General features: G+C 45.3%; 1 protein-coding gene across 1 annotated transcript; it reads left to right on the top strand.

Moving 5' to 3' along the window:
• The first annotated feature begins 1,396 nt into the window (after positions 1-1,396).
• LOC109771471 (uncharacterized) lies at positions 1,397-3,029 on the top strand. Its single transcript, XM_020330169.4, has one exon. The coding sequence runs from the start codon at positions 1,752-1,754 to the stop codon at positions 2,721-2,723; it is 972 nt and encodes a 323-aa protein (XP_020185758.1). The 5' UTR covers positions 1,397-1,751; the 3' UTR covers positions 2,724-3,029.
• Positions 3,030-19,525: the final 16,496 nt, after the last annotated feature.

Below are 19,525 nucleotides of genomic sequence, written 5' to 3'. Positions count from 1 at the left end.
TTGCGGCGACGCCGGCAGCGAGAGAGGGAGGCGGCGGCGGCGCAGGGAGGTTCGGACGTGGTGGAGCAGCTGTCTCCTCCGCCGCGCCCGGATGCAGGCGGAGGAGGCAGCCTGGATGCAGGCAGAGCAGGACGTATTCCGCCTGGAGCAGGAGGACGAATTCTGCTCGGAGCAGGCGCTCAGCCAGTGATCCGAGGCCATCCGTCACGCTCGTATGTTGATTTCATTTTGTTATGTCCAGTTTGTTGAACTATGTTGCTTTGCTTTGTTTTGAAATTTTGCCTTCAGACAGTATGTACTGTATGATCGACGTGCATGGATTTGATGATCAAAATTTGCGGTATGCGGATGTGCGACGTAATATTTAAGAAATGCCCGGTCAGTGCCGAAATTTTGCCTTCAGACAGTATGTACTGTATGATCGACGTGCATGGATTTGATGATCGAAATTTGCGGTATGCAGATGTGCGGCGTAATATTTAAGAAATGCCCGGTCAGTGCCGAAATTTTGCCTTCAGACAGTATGTACTGTATGATCGACGTGCATGGATTTGATGATCGAAATTTACGGTATGCGGATGTGCGGCGTAATATTTAAGAAATGCCTGGTCAGTGCCGCGAGCGTATTCGCAGATGTTTGAGGGACTGAATTTGCCAAGTCCGATCGTAAACGCTCTGAGTAGATAGAGACTAGAGAGAGTGATGGTAGCAGGCCGGCAGGCTGGTGATGGCACCGCTTTTGGCTCCATGGTGCTGGGTGGTGTGGCGCACTTTTCTTTCTTTTGAGGAGCTAAGGGGTGATTAAACGAGGTGGTGACCACCGAAAAAAGGAGTAGTGCACCCACGCACGCGAACAGTATTTGGGAAGGCCGGATGCGTGTATTTTACTCCCGGTGGAGGTGGAGTCGTAACTAGCGCTGGAATTGCTGCCACTGACTGACTCTTGTTGTGTTTCTTGCGTCTGTGATTGGACAAATTTGATTTATAGACGAAATCAAATCACAGAATGAACTATCCGTATTTCACGCGGCTGACCTTTTTGTGTGACGCCCGACACGAAGGCGCCACACTACACTGTGCAACGCCTCACAGATATGCGCTACACTGCCAGCGTCGCACCCGTGTGATCAGAAAATTACTAAGTCAGTGTGCAGCGCCTAAAAGCTAGGCGCCACACTATACAGTGTAGCGCCTAGCTCCCAGGCGTTGCACTAGTGCAGCGCCTAGCTCTCAGGCGCTGCACTGCAGCACCTGAGAGCTAGGCGCCACGGGGCAGCCGTGTGAAATAGTTTCACGGACAGTTCATTCTGTGATTTGATTTCGTCTATAGGGCTTGAGAGCCCTCTCCTCCCCTGCAGCTTAATTAATGACACGCTGCTGCTTCTGCACTAGTGGAACACGCGCCCCACACCCCTCCCCATTAATGAATGAATGAATGGGTGAGCCTCCCGAGTGATGAGAGAGAGAGAGCTGAGGGGAAAGCAACGGGACGACAGGGAAAAAGCTAGCGAGCGAGCGAGCGAGCGAGCAAACAAAAGCGACCAGCTAGCTCCGGCAGCACCCACTACGCCCCCTTTCGCCAATCTACTCCACTTCACTCCACTGTAAATCTATCTATCTGGGCCTGGGGGAAGCAAGGAATTTGAAGTCGACATGAGCTAGGGTGAGAGTGAGAAGCCAAGCAAGCAGGCGACGCAAGATCGACGGCTCTCACCATCACCACTCTCCCCGTGCTAGGACTAGGAGGGAGGATGCCGCTCCACCTGCTGCTCCTCCTCCTGCTGCTCCTGCCGTCCGCCGCCGTGGCCGGCAAGGCCCACCAGTCCTCCTCCTTCGCCCTCGATTTCTTCCCTGGCGACGGCGCCATCGCGCAGCTCGCTCTCACCGGCGCCAACGCCACCTCCGCCGGCGACATCTCCATGCGCTCCCCGCGGGCCCGGGTACAGTACCACAAACCCATCCACTTGGCCCCCGCCGCCGCCGGCTTCTCAACCTACTTCTCCTTCTCTCTCCACCCTAGCCCCAAATCTCACGCCGCCTCCATCGCCTTCTTCCTAACGCCCGCCGCGCCCTCGCCCGCCGTTAACGCCCTCGCCGTCGTCTTCGCCGCCGCGGACTCCAGCCACATCCGAGTCCAAATCGACCTCGCCGGTGAAACGGCCGCCCAGACCGCCCCCCGCGGTATCCCCAAAAAGCTGCATTCCTGGATAGACTACAACGCCACATCCGCCACGCTCCAGGTCCGTCTCTCCGCCTCGCGCCTCCCCAAGCCGCCGCGCGCGCTGCTCTCCCACCCGCTCCATCTCCACTCCGCCCTCCTCCTCCTCCGCAGCAAGCCCATGCTCGCCGGATTCGCCTCCTCCCACGCCAACTGCAGCCTCTTCAGCTGGGCCTTCAGGGCCAACCACGGGCCTCCCTACCTCATGCACTCCCAGCCACTCAATCCCACCGGCTTATCGCTCACCACGCCGCCGCCAGACCGCCTCCCCCGCGCTCCCCCGGGCAACCGCCACCCCTGGGTTTCGCTGCTGTTAGCTGCCGCGTGCGGCGCCGTCTTCACATTCGTCCTGCTCTTCGTCTGGTACTCCATGGGGAAGCGCCGCCCGGTCGCGCCGGTGGAGTACCCCATGCACCCGTCCTCCGACGACATCATCTACGAGAAGATTGTGCTGGTCGGAGTCAAGGACCTCCCTGCCGATGTCACCGCAGCTGCTCACAAGTAGCCGCTATCCTCTCCTCTAGATTCTACTGCAAGTGTGCTCCTGTAACTGTAAGTAGGAAATTGTTGCTAGTAAGCGCGGTGGAAAATGCAGATTTTGCCGGCAAAGCGAACAAAGCAAATTCTGCACTTCCCACCGGGATTAGGATTCGATTGCTCTTTCTAAATTGTAACTTGTCAATTGTCATGTCATCCACCACTGCTACCACTTCTTCTTTGTATGCTTATTAGTCATGTCCTAGTACTATTCAAGAGCTCATCTTATCATCTCTAATGGACAGAGTAACATGATGTTTGTTTTTTCGGCGAATGCACATAATATAGCTGATGACAAATTGAGGCATGATATATGAGTATCTGTATCGCGGTTTGTTCCAAAATATAGGTAAAATTTCACAACTCCGCCCGATTTCTGCTCAATCCCCAGATACTGAATGCATCCACCGAGTTCTTTAGTGACTGCTCCTCCTCAATTTATGCGCTTGTGCTTTGCAGAGTTGCTAGCTTTGGTGATTGCTCCCCCTCAATAATGCACCTGTGCTTTTCAAACGCACTTCACCACTGCTGTTTAATTTACTCCTGCATTAGTAGATTCGGAGTTTCTTCTTCGGCAGCTTCAACTTGCGGGAGACTCTTGTTGCAGTTTGGTGGCATGGTTCTGTGCCAAGTTGCTTAACAAGATGCTGCTAGGTGCAGTTCAGTTGGCCAAAGCCACTTTGCATTAATATTGGAGATGTGCACGAGAGTGCTGAAATCATTATGGGAGATCTAGGTGCATGCTATATGCCCATTGCTACTTTCAGTTAGGAACCACTAGCTGTATTATGGCATCCAGGATTCCAGGGTTTGCTTTACTTTTAGGTTACTTGTATCCTGGAACCTGATGCTGTTTTTGGCTGACCAGTTGCATATTGAAAGATGTAAAGACGACAAGTTATTATGAAATATACGATCATTTTTAGTAATACATTCATTAGTTAGCAACAGCTTTTCAAACGCACTTCACCACGGATGAATTCTATCTATCATTTTAATATACTTTATTAGTAGTACTATGGTAAATATCATTGGAGTCTACATCCTATATACTAGTACCTAAATAGTTTATCCCACTATCTCTAATTCTCGCAAAATGCACACATGCCACCTCATTATCCCACCTAAATAGTTTATCCCACTATCTCTTACCGAAATATATCACAACTAATTCCTGTAGTAACGCGGGGCGTATCATCTAGTTTTTAGATAATTTTCATATCTACCTGCTTAAACAAACCTGCTTATATCATCTAGTTTCTTTTATCATCTAGTTTTTATATACTCCTCCTAAGAGTACGTGCTTCCAATGTTCATCTTGATAATTTTCATATATAAGCAGGTTTGTTTAAGAGGTATACTGAACAGGTGGAAGCACGTACTCTTAGGAAGAGTATATAGAAGATGTCCTACATTGGAAAATGACTATAATATAGGTTTTTCTTTGTGAGTGACTATAATATGGTTAACACGCTGTGATGCTATGAGTCTTCTGTAGTACTATAATTCAGATATCAGATGTGCTCCACTAAAAAAAGGCTATCAGATGTGCTATTAATCAGTTTAGGGTGCATATGATGGACGAAACCTGCAAGAAGTAAGAATTCATTGGCATCTGATTTGTGATTTTGTATTGTAAACGTCTGGACTGCCTTAGTAATTGGTAGTACTGCGGTAGTTTTTTTTTTTCTGGAGGAAAATAGCTGTAACTGATGATTTGTTGCTGGAAGTAAGTTAAAAGTGTCGTGTGTTTTGATATCTCTCTCCGTAGAATGATATAGAAGCTGTAACCTGCTTTGTCCTCGTAAAACTTACTGGGTTTATCATTCATTTGATAGCATATATACTCCTTACTCACTGCTGTATATGAGCGTCATGTTTTTATGACCAGACAAAAGATGCCGGCATTGTTATTTATTTGTGATGGGTGCGTTTTAGAGTTTGGTCAACATTGCATTTTTGATATACATATTCACTGCTGTATATGAGTGTCTTGATTTCCTTTTTTTGACGACACAAAACATGTCGTCGTAGGGCTTTGTTTTTCTTTTGAGCCGCAAACCGTAGAACAATTGCTCTACAGTATTTTTATAGACATAATCAAAATAATATGTACATGCAAAAGAAAGAAAAAAGAAAGCAACAAAAACTTATCCGACTCCGGCTTTGGGGACCCATCAGTTGATATAAAAAGTTCTTAATCGTCTGGTGTCATGACCCTAGGTGAGACCAAATCTAGTCCTTTAAAACTGTCAAATTTTTCTGCTTGATCGTGTATTCACGAAGTGCAAGATCTTGCTTGAGCATGAATTTCCAAGTGCTTTTATTTTGAACTTCTCTTCTGACGTTTTTCCCCGTTTCTTTGAGCCCATATATGCCAACAACCTACTGAATATGATTATGTCCAAGGCAATGGGTTTGGGCAGATTCTGGGATTTGTTCTCTGTGACGGGTGCCTTTTAGAGTTTGGTTTCAGCAATGGGGCCTTTTAAGCTTGCATTTTAGAGTTGGCATGAACAAATTCTTGTCGTTGTAGAGCGGAAGAGATATCTGAAATAATACCGTGGAGTACTCATGGTAGTGCTTCCGCTGGTCCTCTTCTCCACCACGTTGGCTGCGGACAGGCAGACAGGGTATATGATGCTGCTTGCTGCACTAACAAAGACTCATCATTTCATGAGGAGATTTGTACATTGGGTGATTGGTTGTGAGAGTGTCAAGTGGACAAACTTAGCTTAGCTACGTACTGTAGATGATTAGGGGCAGAATCGAACAAGAGAGATATTTGCATTGCGGTGCTCGTGTCGCTGATTGGAACGAGAGACACGAGAAAAGGATGTTGCTGATGCTTTTAGGAGTCGTCAGCTGAATCTTGCATAGTTAAAGCTTTTTTCATTTGTTTGGTCAGCACAAAAGGCAACAGTATTATGTTGCCGTGCACGCCATTATAATTATGGCCACAGGGAAATAATAAAAAACTGTTGATCAATCAGTGGGATTTTATCGCATCCGGACGGGAGGGGATTTTTAGGGCGTGCTTGGTAGGTCGTATAGAGGCCAATCAGGCCGTGCGGAAAGAAACTGAGTTGTTTGGTTGTCTATGTTCACTTTTGGGCCTGCATCGTATGGAACTTATTAGAGCAGCTTTCAGCTAGGCCACTAGGAACGTTTAAATCGACAGTTTTTCCAGAGCCAGGCCCGCAGGATGCGCGTGGGCGGCGGCGGCTGCATGCGAGGAGCCACGCTCGAGAAGTCGTGTTGTTTCCTGAAGCGCCGACAATAATTACCCTCACCGCTCTCTCTTCACTCTCCCACTCTCACACCGGTGGCGGCGGCGATCAGCGGATCGGAGAATAGCAAGGTGACCATCGGCCTCCATCATTGGCGGTAGCAACATCACCCGTAGCACTTTGGCAATGGCAGTACGCCCTATTTTCACCTCCTAGCTTACTATTTCGCATTCGATCCGCGTTTAGATCGATCCGCATGATCCATCCGCATTCTAGGGGAATGGGGAATCAGGGTAAATAGCCATAGGATTGATGATAACTTCACAACGAGTACTAAGTAGTGATGGATTTTAGGGTTCCGTTCTGGATTGAGTACAAGGGGAATGGGGATTGGGGGTTAATCTTACACAGTAGCTTCAAATCTTAGCCCCGACGACCCTGGAGGCGCTTGGAGCGGCGGGGACCCTTGGCCTTGTTGTTGTCCTCCAGCTGGTCCATAGCATGCATCGTTCTCGTCGTCCTCACCGTCGTCCAGATTGATTGGCAAAGTACGGCGGCCTGGCTCTGGCGCCCTGACCACCACCTCCACCGCTTCTTCTTCCTCCTCCGGTTCCAAAGTGATGACCTCCGGCGCCACCAGAGTCCTATTCCAGAAAGCCGCGGCACGCTGGTCTTGAGGAGCCTTGTACTCCCTGTACTTGGCCCACCTTGTCCTCTGTCCAGCATTGCCGAAGTCAGCCTAATTCATGGCCCGGCGAAGGATGTCAACTGACATAGCGCCCTTCGTTGACTCAGGAATCAGCATCTTCAACTTCTCCGCCGTCACCTTCTTGACCACAGCGTCTTCCTTCTTATGCTTGTCTTCAATATTTTTGAAGTTCGAGCACACTTCCATGGTGTTCTCGAACTTGGTGCGGTCACCGAGCGAACACCCGAGGAAGGAAGCCCTCCATCCAATGCCCCAAGGGAAGGGGTTGGGGTTGGAGTTGGAGTTCGTGGCGATGGATAGTGTTGGGAAACACAGTAGAAAACAAAAAAAAATGCCATACGAACACCCATAAACAATATGAAGATGAAGATGCATAAACGGTTTAGATCACGATCGTTACCGACTCCGGAGTGCAGCGGAAGTAGACAAGTCGGTGTAGATCGTACTTGAAGTCCCTCGAACTGTTGATGACGATCCCCCGAACCGCCCTCGAACGGAAGACCGCAAGCACGACCTCTCTGCATGGTTGCTGATGACCCACAAGTATAGGGGGTCTATCGTAGTCCTTTCGATAAGTAAGAGTGTCGAACCCAATGAGGAGCAGAAGGAAATAATAAGCGGTTTTCAGCAAGGTATTCTCTGCAAACACTGAAATTATAGGTAACAGATAGTTTTGTGATAAGATAATTGGTAACGAGCAACAAGTAACAAAATAAACTAGGGTTTAAGCTTCTGTCACTCTAGCAACCCATCATCTACTTATTACTTCCCAATGCCTTCCTCTAGGCCCAAATAATGGTGAAGTGTCATGTAGTCGACGTTCACATAACACTACTAGAGGATAGACAACATACATCTCATCAAAATATCGAACGAATACCAAATTCACATGACTACTAATAGCAAGACTTCTCCCATGTCCTCGGGAACAAACGTAACTACTCACAAAGCATATTCATGTTCATAATCAGAGGAGTATTAATATGCATAAAGGATCTGAACATATGATCTTCCACCAAATAAACCAACTAGCATCAACTACAAGGAGTAATCGACACTACTAGCAACCTACAGGTACCAATCCCAGACTATGAGACAAGAATTGGATACAAGAAATGAACTAGGGTTTGAGAGGAGATGGTGCTGGTGAAGATGTTGATGGAGATTGCCCTCTCCCGATGAGAGGAGCGTTGGTGATGACGATGGCGATGATTTCCCCTCCCGGAGGGAAGTGTCCCCAGCAGAACAGCTCTGCCGGAGCCCTAGATTGGTTCCGCCAAGGTTCCGCCTCATGGCGGCGGAGTCTCGTCCCGAAAGCTTGCTTATTTTTCTTCGGACGAAAGACTTCATATAGCAGAAGATGGGCACCGGAGGGCCAACAGGGGGGCCACGAGGCAGGGGGGCGCGCCCAGGGGGTAGGGCGCGCCCCCACCCTCGTGGACAGGTGGAGGCCCCCCTGACGTATTTCTTCCGCTCGGTATTTTTTATTATTTCCAAAAATAACTTTCGTGGAGTTTCAGGACTTTTGGAGTTGTGCAGAATCGATCTCTAATATTTGCTCATTTTCAAGCCCAGAATTCCAACTGCCGGCATTCTCCCTCCTTATGTAAACCTTGTGAAATAAGAGAGAATAGGCATCAGTATTGTGACATAATGTGTAATAACAGCCCATAATGCAATAAATATTGATATAAAAGCATGATGCAAAATGGACGTATCAGTTGCAAGCATATGGTCTTCACGATCCGGCAGCGCTTCGCCGTCCAGAACTAATAGTCGTTGGAGAATTAGAGGGAGGAGGTTATAACTACACCGGGCTTCTGATTCTGAGGATTAGAGGAAATAGGTCTAGCTCTAATTAGATCAAGTAGGGTCAACTAGAACTAGATGAACAAGAGAACTAAATGAACTAGAGGAGGCTCCAAAACTTGTGTTCTCAAAAGGGCCAATGCCTCAAGTATATATAGGTTAGAGGGGAGGAGCGTCTGCCAAGAGGAGGGGAAGATCTCCCCTCCCCTTGCGTCGGCCAGGGGGGAAGGAGGAGTCGTTCCCCTTTCCCAATTCGTACTCCCTATAGGCAAGGGGGGGCGCCTCCCTTCTTGGGCCCTTGTGGCCCAAGTTGCCTTCCACCTCTAGGCCTTTATGGCCCTTTGATATTTAATTAATTATATAAGCCTTCTAACAACTACTAGAGCCTTTTATTATTAACTTAACATCAGCGAAAACATTTTTCACCTATATATTATTTATCGAGAATACTCGGTATTGCCCGATAATCTACGAAACCCTTACGGTGACCCCGAAATGCTTCTGGTTCCTCTCGGAACTATTCTGAATATTAACGAAACTATTTCGCAAATAAATCCTCGATACTCTCGTCTTACTAACACTAAGCATATCATGATTACCATAAGCTTGTGACCCCGTAGGTTCGGTAAAACATAGACATGAATGAAACCCCTGTTCAATGACCGATAGCGGAACCGTGGATGTCCATATCGATCCCTATGATTACACGTATAACATTCAAGTGAGCCTTTGGTTATCATGTGATGTTCCCTTTGCTTCGCGATACTTTACAAAACCTGAGGTGAGATATATTGGGATCCTCTTGAGTCATACGCATGCTCACTATACGGTCTCCTCATTACCGATTTTGTTCTTCTTTCTCGTTGACATGTTTCGGTATCTCCGTGACGTTGTCACCTGTGTCTGGCCAGACGATGATGGATGCCATCATGCTGAGAGGGACCTAAGAATATCTCTCCATCGCCAGGGAGCACATTCCACTCTCGAGCTATCATGTCCCTTGTCAGACTTTCTGATGAACCTCTAAGTTGTCGTTATGATCACAGTGTTACATATAACATTTGGGCAACCGCAAAGCTCATTGTACGGTAAGAAGTGACTAGGATACTCTCATGGTATAAGGAACTAAAACACACATTAACACTCCGTGTTATAGCAGTTGACTTATGACGATATTATCTCAAAGTATAACAAAAAAGTTTGGGTCGATTCAATATGACTGTTCTTCTAACGTCATACTCTCAATGTTATTTCTGATACTATCGTTACTCTTAATGATATCTCAAGATCCAGAAAACGTGATCACTAACAACACTTGAGCTAGTCTCAGAGGCAAGACTAAGAATCTTATTTTACCGTTTATCATCCTACACGTGCACATGAGTATTCCACTGAATCACATATTCTGGGATCATAGCAGTTATAGCATATAATATAAACTCTAAATCATGAATAGAGAAATACAATAATACAATATTATTGCCTCTAGGGCACACTTCCAACAGATAGGTGGAAGAGGAGTGAGATACGGAGAACAAGGACAAGGAGGTGGTGTCGCACACCGCCGAGGTGCCGCCCATGGACACGACGTCGTGGTAGAGGAGCCCCCTAGCAGAAAGTGCCGAAACTACGGGCACTACCATGAGGAGGGTGGGCCAACTCACTTCTGCAAGGTGATCCTTGTCCCGAAGCTCAAGTGCATACCAATGCCCCTAGACTTCACAAAGCACTTCCCGGCCATGCCGACGGATTTCAACCTGAAGACGAACACCGACTGCTCATGGAGGGTCACTGTGAGGCTGATGAACGGTAGAGGGTCACCCTCGATCAAGGTTGGGCCACCTTCGCCGCTGCTACTTGTGAGCTGCGTTGGGATTTCCTCGAAGAGGAGATGATGATGTAGTACAATAGAGATAAATATTTCCCTCAGTTAAGAACCAAGGTTATCAATCTAGTAGGAGAACCACACAATACCTCGTGGACAACACCTACACATAAAATAACAAATACTTTCACCAAACGCAAACAAGAGGTTGTCAATCCCTTGGCGGTTAATTGCAAGGATCAAATCTCGTAGTGATAGATAGATAAACAAAAACACAAAATAAAATAATGGTAAATAAATTGCAGCAAGGTATTTTTGGATTTTAATATATGATAAATATAGACCTGGGGGACATAGTTTTCACTAGGGGCTTCTCTCTTGAACATAGCATATGATGGGTAAAGAAATTACTGTTGGGCAATTGATAGAAAAGCGAATTATTATGATGATATTCAAGGAAATCATCATGTATATGGCATCATGTTCGAGACAAGTAGACCGACTCCTACCTGCATCTACGACTATTACTCCACACATTGACCGCTATCCAGCATGCATCTAGAGTATGTAGACAAAGTAAACCCAATTAATATGAATAAACCCCATCTTTTTATCCTTAATGGTAATGATACAAATACATGACATGTCCCTTTCTATCACTGGGATTGAGAAACGCAAGATCTAACCCATCACAAAGCACCTCTCCCATTGCAAGATAAATCAATCTAGTTGGCCAAACCAAACAGATAGATCAGAGAGAAATACAAAAATGTAACAATCATGCATAAAAGAGTTCAGAGAAGACTCAAATAATATCCATGAATAATCTGATCATAAACCCACGATTCATCGATCCCAACAAACACACCGCAAAAAAGTATTATATGGAATAGATCTCCAAGAACATCGAGGAGAACATTGTATTGAAGATCAAAGAGAGAGAAGAAGACATCTAGCTACTAGCTATGGACCAGTAGGTCTGTGGTAAACTACCCACACATCATCAGAAAGGCAACAAGGTTGATGTAGAAGCCCTCCGTGATCAATTCCCGCTCCGGCAGAGTACCGGAAAAGGTCTCCAGATGGGATCTCCAAAGAACAGAAACTTGCAGCGGTGGAAAAAGTATTTGGGGGTGGCTCCCTGATGTATTAGAAATATTTGGGTATTTATAGAGCCGGAATTAGGTCAAGAGGTGCCACGAGGGGCCCACAAGCCTGGGGGCGCGCCTGGCAGGCTTGTCGTTGCCTCGTGGCACTTCAGGTCTTCTCCCGAAGCTTCTAGTGTCCCTTCTGGTCCAGAAAAATTATCAAAAAGTTTCATAGCGGTTGGACTTCGTTTGGTACTGATATTTTGAAAAGCCAAAAATAAGCAGCTGGCACTGGGCACTAGGTTAATAGGTTAGTCCCAAAAAATGACATATAATTCCATAATAAACATCCAAGATTGATACTATAATAGCATGACATTAAAAAAATTATAGATACGTTGGAGACGTATCAGTCGTCGTTCATCACATCAAGATCGGGTACATGGTGATCGACCTTCAAGTTGCTGACTCCCTACACACTAAAGGTCATGGTCTTCAATGACGACGGCATTGAAGTGGTGACCAAGTGCGGAAAAGGCATGACGACGCCTTCGTCGTGAACGTCTAGGACAATGATACGTCTCCAACGTATCTATAATTTTGATTGTTCCATGCTATATTATATTCTGTTTTGGACATTAATGGGCTTTATTATACACTTTTATATTATTTTTGGGACTAACCTACTAACCGGAGGCCCGACCCAGAATTGCTGTTTTTTGCCTATTTCAGAGTTTCGCAGAAAAAGAATATCAAACGGAGTCCAAACGGAATGAAACCTTCGGGAACGTGATTTTCGGAACGAACGTAATCCAGAGGACTTGGACCCTACGTCAAGACATCAACTAGGAAGCCACGAGGTAGGGGGCGCGCCTACCCCCCCTGGGCGCGCCCTCCACCCTTGTGGGCCCCCTGTTGCTCCACCGACGTACTTCTTCCTCCTATATATACCTACGTACCCCCAAACTACCAGATACGGAGCCAAAAACCTAATTCCACCGCCGCAACCTTCTGTACCCGTGAGATCCCATCTTGGGGCCTGTTCCGGAGCTCCGCCGGAGGGGGCATCGATCATGGAGGGCTTCTACATCAACACCGTAGCCTCTCCGATGATGTGTGAGTAGTTTACCTCAGACTTTCGGGTCCATAGTTATTAGCTAGATGGCTTCTTCCCTCTTTTTGGATCTCAATACAATGTTCTCCCCCTCTCTCGTGGAGATCTATTCGATGTAATCTTCTTTTGCGGTGTGTTTGTTGAGACCGATGAATTGTGGGTTTATGATCAAGTTTATCTATGAACAATATTTGAATCTTCTCTGAATTCTTTTATGTATGATTGGTTATCTTTGCAAGTCTCTTCGAATTATCAGTTTGGTTTGGCCTACTAGATTGATCTTTCTTGCAATAGGAGAAGTGCTTAGCTTTGGGTTCAATCTTGCGGTGTCCTTTCCCAGTGACAGTAGGGGCAGCGAGGCACGTATTGTATTGTTGCCATCGAGGATAACAAGATGGGGTTTATATCATATTGCGTGAGTTTATCCCTCTACATCATGTCATCTTGCTTAAAGCGTTACTCTGTTCTTATGAACTTAATACTCTAGACGCATGCTGGATAGCGGTCGATGTGTGGAGTAATAGTAGTAGATGCAGGCAGGAGTCGGTCTACTTGTCTCGGACGTGATGCGTATATACATGATCATACCTAGATATTCTCATAACTATGCTCAATTCTGTCAATTGCTCAACAGTAATTTGTTCACCCACCGTAAATACTTATGCTCTTGAGAGAAGCCACTAGTGAAACCTATGGCCCCCGGGTCTATTTTCCATCATATTTAATCTCCCGACAACAAGCTATTTCTGGCGCCGTTTTTATTTTGCTTTCTTTACTATGCATCTTTATCATAAAAATACCAAAAATATTATCTTATCATATCTATCAGATCTCACTCTCGCAAGTGACCGTGAAGGGATTGACAACCCCTTTATTGCGTTGGTTGCGAGGATTTATTTGTTTGTGTAGGTGCAAGGGACTCGTGCGTGGCCTCCTACTGGATTGATACCTTAGTTCTCAAAAACTGAGGGAAATACTTACGCTACTTTGCTGCATCACCCTTTCCTCTTCAAGGGAAAACCAACGCAGTGCTCAAGAAGTAGCAAGAAGGATTTCTGGCGCCGTTGCCGGGGAGTCTACGCAAAAGTCAACATACCAAGTACCCATCACAAACCCTTATCTCCCGCATTACATTATTCGCCATTTGCCTCTCGTTTTCCTCTCCCCCCCACTTCACCCTTGTCGTTTTATTCGCCCTCCCTTTTCCGGTTGCCTCTTTTCGTTCGCTTTTCCCTCGTCATGTTGGAACCAAAAAGAGTTGGGGTTTCTCTCCCAAGTTTTAGCACTTTAGACAATCCTGCTATTTTATCTAAACTCATAAATAGAGATACTATGGAAAAACCTGCCGGAGTTATCAATGAGAACCTTAGTAATTTTGATGAAGATGATTCTGGAATTTTTCGTTATTTACTCGATGAATCTTTGAAAGATGCTTGGGATAGGCTGTTAAGGATCCGGGCTAGCTATGTACCCCAATATCAAATTGAGGTTTACTTAAAGAGCTTTTATGTTGGGTTGCCCGCTTCATTCAAACAAATTTTAGATTCTATTTTTGAAGAGGGTTTTCTTGAAGGGGACCCCATAGATACCTATGAAAAGATGAAAACTATATTTGGGCACCCCATTAATGAGAAAGTTGAAACCACATCTCTTTTGCTCTCTTACCAAAATGAATCTATCAAGTAGACGAAAGAGGGGATGCCTTCCGGGGCATCCCCAAGCTTTGGCTTTTTGGTGTCCTTAGGTTATCTTGGGATGCCATGGGCATCCACAAGCTTAGGCTCTTGCCACTCCTTGTTCCATAATCCATCAAATCTTTTACCAATTTCAGCAACATACTTAATCTTTCTTCTACCATTAATGGCCACGTGCTTTATCAAAATAGAAAGATTAATTCCATAGATAACAAGTTTGCTCTTTTCTTCCCTAAAACCAAATATGGCAATACCTAGATCTATCCTTGCTATTATGCCTAGCTAGGGGCATTAAACGATAGCGCTTGTTGGGAGGCAACCCAATTTTATTTTTAGTTTTTTTGCTTTTTGCTTCTGTTTAGGAATAAATATTTGTTCTAGCCTCTGGTTAGATTTGTTTTTATGTTTTAATTAGTGTTTGTGCAAAGTTAAACCTATAGGATCTTCTTGGATAATAGTTACTTGATCTTGCTGAAAATTCCAGAAACTTTCTGTTCACGAAAATAATTGTTAAAAATCACCAGAACGTGATAAAATATTGATTCCAATTGCTTCTGATCAATAAACAAATTTTCTAGGTCATCCTATTTTGGCTGAATTTTTGGAGTTCCAGAAGTTTGCATTAGTTACAGATTACTACAGACTGTTCTGTTTTTGACAGATTCTGTTTTTCGTGTGTTGTTTGCTTATTTTGATGAATCTATGGCTAGTAAAATAGTTTATAAACCATAGAGAAGTTGGAATACAGTAGGTTTAACACAAATATAAATAAAGAATGAGTTCATTACAGTACCTTTAAGTGGTGTTTTGTTTTCTTTCGCTAACGGAGCTCACGAGATTTTCTGTTAAGTTTTGTGTTGTGAAGTTTTTCAAGTTTTTGGTAAAAGATTTGATGGATTATGGAACAAGGAGTGGAAAGAGCCTAAGCTTGTGGATGCCCATGGCATCCCAAGATAACCTAAGGACACCAAAAAGCCAAAGCTTGGGGATGCCTCGGAAGGCATCCCCTCTTTCGTCTACTTCCATCGGTAACTTACTTGGAGCTATATTTTTATTCACCACATGATATGTGTTTTGCTTGGAGCGTCTTGTATGATTTGAGTCTTTGCTTTTTAGTTTACCACAATAATCCTTTCTGTACACACCTTTTGAGATAGACACACATGATTTGGAAATTATTAGAATACTCTATGTGCTTCACTTATATCTTTTGAGTTATATAGTTTTTGCTTTGGTACTTCACTTATATCTTTTAGAGCACGGTGGTGGTTTTGTTTTATAGAAACTATTATTCTCTCATGCTTCACTTAGATTATTTTGAGAGTCTTAAATAGCATGGTAATTTGCTTAAATAATCCTAATATGCTAGGTATTCAATACTAGTAAAAACTTCCTTATGAGTGTGTTGAATACTAAGAGAAGTTTGATGCTTGATGATTGTTTTGAGATATGGAGGTAGTGATATTAAAGTTGTGCTAGTTGAGTAGTTTTGAATTTGAGAAATACTTGTGTTGAAGTTTGCAAGTCCCGTAGCATGCACGTATGGTAAACGTTATGTAACAAATTTGAAACATGAGGTGTTCTTTGATTGTCCTCCTTATGAGTGGCGGTCGGGGACGAGCGATGGTCTTTTCCTACCAATCTATCCCCCTAGGAGCATGCGCGTAGTGCTTGGTTTTTGATGACTTATAGATTTTTGCAATAAGTATGTGAGTTCTTTATGACTAATGTTGAGTCCATGGATTATACGCACTCTCACCTTTCCATCATTGCTAGCCTCTTCGGTACCGTGCATTGCCCTTTCTCACATTGAGAGTTGTGCAAACTTCGCCAGTGCATCCAAACCCCGTGATATGATACGCTCTTTCACACATAAACCTCCTTATATCTTCCTCAAAACAGCCACCATACCTACCTATTATGGCATTTCCATAGCCATTCCGAGATATATTGCCATGCAACTTTCCACCGTTCCGTTTATCATGACACATTCATCATTGTCATAATGCTTTGCATGATTATGTAGTTGACATAGTATTTGTGGCAAAGCCACCATTCATAATTCTTTCATACATGTCACTCTTGGTTCATTGCATATCCCGGTACACCGCCGGAGGCATTCATATAGAGTCATACTTTGTTCTAGTATCGAGTTGTAATCATTGAGTTGTAAATAAATAGAAGTGTGATGATCATCATTTTCTAGAGCATCGTCCCAAGTGAGGTAAAAAAGAGAAATGCCATAAAAAAGAGAAGGCAAAAAAAATGAGAGAAAAAGAGAGAAGGGACAATGTTACTATCCTTTTTACCACACTTGTGCTTCAAAGTAGCACCATAATCTTCATGATAGAGAGTCTTTTGTTTTGTCACTTTCATATACTAGTGGGAACCTTTCATTATAGAACTTGGCTTGTATATTCCAACAATGGGCTTCCTCAAATGCCCTAGGTCTTCGTGAGCAAGCAAGTTGGATGCACACCCACTTAGTTTCTTTTATTGAGCTTTCATATATTTATAGCTCTAGTGCATCCGTTGCATGGCAATCCCTACTCCTTGCATTAACATCAATTGATGGGCATCTCCATAGCTCATTGATTAGCCACGTTAATGTGAGACTTTCTCCTTTTTTGTCTTCTCCACATAACCCCCATCATTATATTCTATTCCACCCATAGTGCTATATCCATGGCTCACGCTCATGTATTGCGTGAAGGTTGAAAAAGTTTGAGATTACTAAAGTATGAAACAATTGCTTGGCTTGTCATCGGGGTTGTGCATGATGAGAGCAGTCTTGTGTGACGAAAATGGAGCATGACTAAACTATATGATTTTGTAGGGATGAACTTTCTTTGGCCATGTTATTTTGAGAGGACATAATTGCTTAGTTAGTATGCTTGAAGTATTATTATTTTTTATGTCAATATTGAACTTTTATCTTGAATCTTTCGGATCTGAATATTCATACCACAATTAGTAAGAATTACACTGAAATTATGCCAAGTAGCATTCCACATCAAAAATTCTGTTTTTATCATTTACCTACTCGAGGACGAGCAGGAATTAAGCTTGGGGATGCTTGATACGTCTCCAACGTATCTATAATTTTTTATTGTTCCATGCTATATTATATTCTATTTTGGACATTAATGGGCTTTATTATACACTTTTATATTATTTTTGGGACTAACCTACTAACCGGAGGCCCAGCCCAGAATTGCTGTTTTTTGCCTATTTCAGAGTTTTGCAGAAAAAGAATATCAAACGGAGTCCAAACGGAATGAAACCTTCGGGAACGTGATTTTCGGAACGAACATGATCCAGAGGACTTGGACCCTATGTCAAGACATCAACCAGGAAGCCAGGAGGTAGGGGGCGCGCCTACCCCCCTGGGTGCGCCCTCCACCCTCGTGGGCCCCCTGTTGCTCCACCGACGTACTTCTTCCTCCTATATATACCTACGTACCCCCAAACTACCAGATACGGAGCCAAAAACCTAATTCCACCGCCGCAACCTTTTGTACCCGTGAGATCCCATCTTGGGGCCTGTTCCGGAGCTCCGCCGAAGGGGGCATCGATCACGGAGGTCTTCTACATCAACACCATAGCCTCTCCGATGATGTGTGAGTAGTTTACCTCAGACCTTCAGGTCCATAGTTATTAGCTAGATGGCTTCTTCTCTCTTTTTGGATCTCAATACAATGTTCTCCCCCTCTCTCGTGGAGATCTATTCGATGTAATCTTCTTTTGCGGTGTGTTTGTTGAGACCGATGAATTGTGGGTTTATGATCAAGTTTATCTATGAACAATATTTGAATCTTCTCTGAATTCTTTTATGTATGCTTGGTTATCTTTGCAAGTCTCTTCGAATTATCAGTTTGGTTTGGCCTACTAGATTGATCTTTCTTGCAATAGGAGAAGTGCTTAGCTTTGGGTTCAATCTTGCGGTGTCCTTTCCCAGTGACAGTAGGGGCAGCAAGACACTGTTGGGGATCGTAGCAGAATTTTAAAATTTCCTACGCATCACCAAGATCCATCTATGGAGTATACTAGCAACGAGGGGAAAGGAGTGCATCTACATACCCTTGTAGATCGCGAGCGGAAGCGTTCTAATGAACGGGGTTGATGGAGTCGTACTCGCCGTGATCCAAATCACCGATGACCGAGTGCCGAACGGACGGCACCTCCGCGTTCAACACACGTACGGAGCAGCGATGTCTCCTCCTTCTTGATCCAGCTAGGGGGAAGGAGAGGTTGATGGAGATCCAGCAGCACGACGGCGTGGTGGTGGAAGTAGCGGGATCCCGGCAGGGCTTCGCCAAGCGCAAGCGGGAGGGAGAGGTGTTGCAGGGGGAGAGGGAGGCGCCAAGGGCTGTGGTGCTGCTGCCCTCCCTCCCCCCCACTATATATAGGCCCCCTGGGGGGGCGCCGGCCCTGGATCCCATCTACAAGGGGGGCGGCGGCCAGGGGGGAAACTTCCCCCCAAGTCAAGTGGGGCGCCCCCCACCCCGAGGATTTCCAACCCTAGGCGCAGGGGGAGGCCCATGGGGGGGTGCCCCAGCCCACTAAGGGCTGGTTCCCTTCCCACTTCAGCCCATGGGACCCTCCGGGATAGGTGGCCCCACCCGGTGGACCCCCGGGACCCTTCCGGTGGTCCCGGTACAATACCGATAACCCCCAAAACTTTCCCGGTGGCCGAAACTGGACTTCCTATATATAATTCTTCACCTCCGGACCATTCCGAAACTCCTCGTGACGTCCGGGATCTCATCCGGGACTCCGAACAACTTTCGGGTTTCTGCATACTAATATCTCTACAACCCTAGCGTCACCGAACCTTAAGTGTGTAGACCCTACAGGTTCGGGAGACATGCAGACATGACCGAGACGCCTCTCCGGTCAATAACCAACAGCGGGATCTGGATACCCATGTTGGCTCCCACATGTTCCACGATGATCTCATCGGATGAACCACGATGTCGAGGATTCAATCAATCCCGTATGCAACAATCGGTACGTTACTTGCCCGAGATTCGATCATCGGTATCCCAATACCTTGTTCAATCTCGTTACCGGCAAGTCACTTTACTCGTACCATAATGCATGATGCCGTGGCTAACTCCTTATTCACATTGAGCTCATTATGATGATGCATTACCGAGTGGGCCCAGAGATACCTCTCCGTCATACGGAGTGACAAATCCCAGTCTCGATCCGTGTCAACCCAACAGACACTTTCAGAGATACCCGTAGTGTACCTTTATAGTCACCCAGTTACGTTGTGACGTTGGGTGCACCCAAAGC

Source organism: Aegilops tauschii, chromosome 2, assembly GCF_002575655.3.
Source record: "Aegilops tauschii subsp. strangulata cultivar AL8/78 chromosome 2, Aet v6.0, whole genome shotgun sequence".
Taxonomy (NCBI): Eukaryota; Viridiplantae; Streptophyta; class Magnoliopsida; order Poales; family Poaceae; genus Aegilops; species Aegilops tauschii.
The sequence above is the reverse complement of the archived record's forward strand: the minus strand, read 5'-3'. Positions and strand labels throughout refer to the sequence as shown.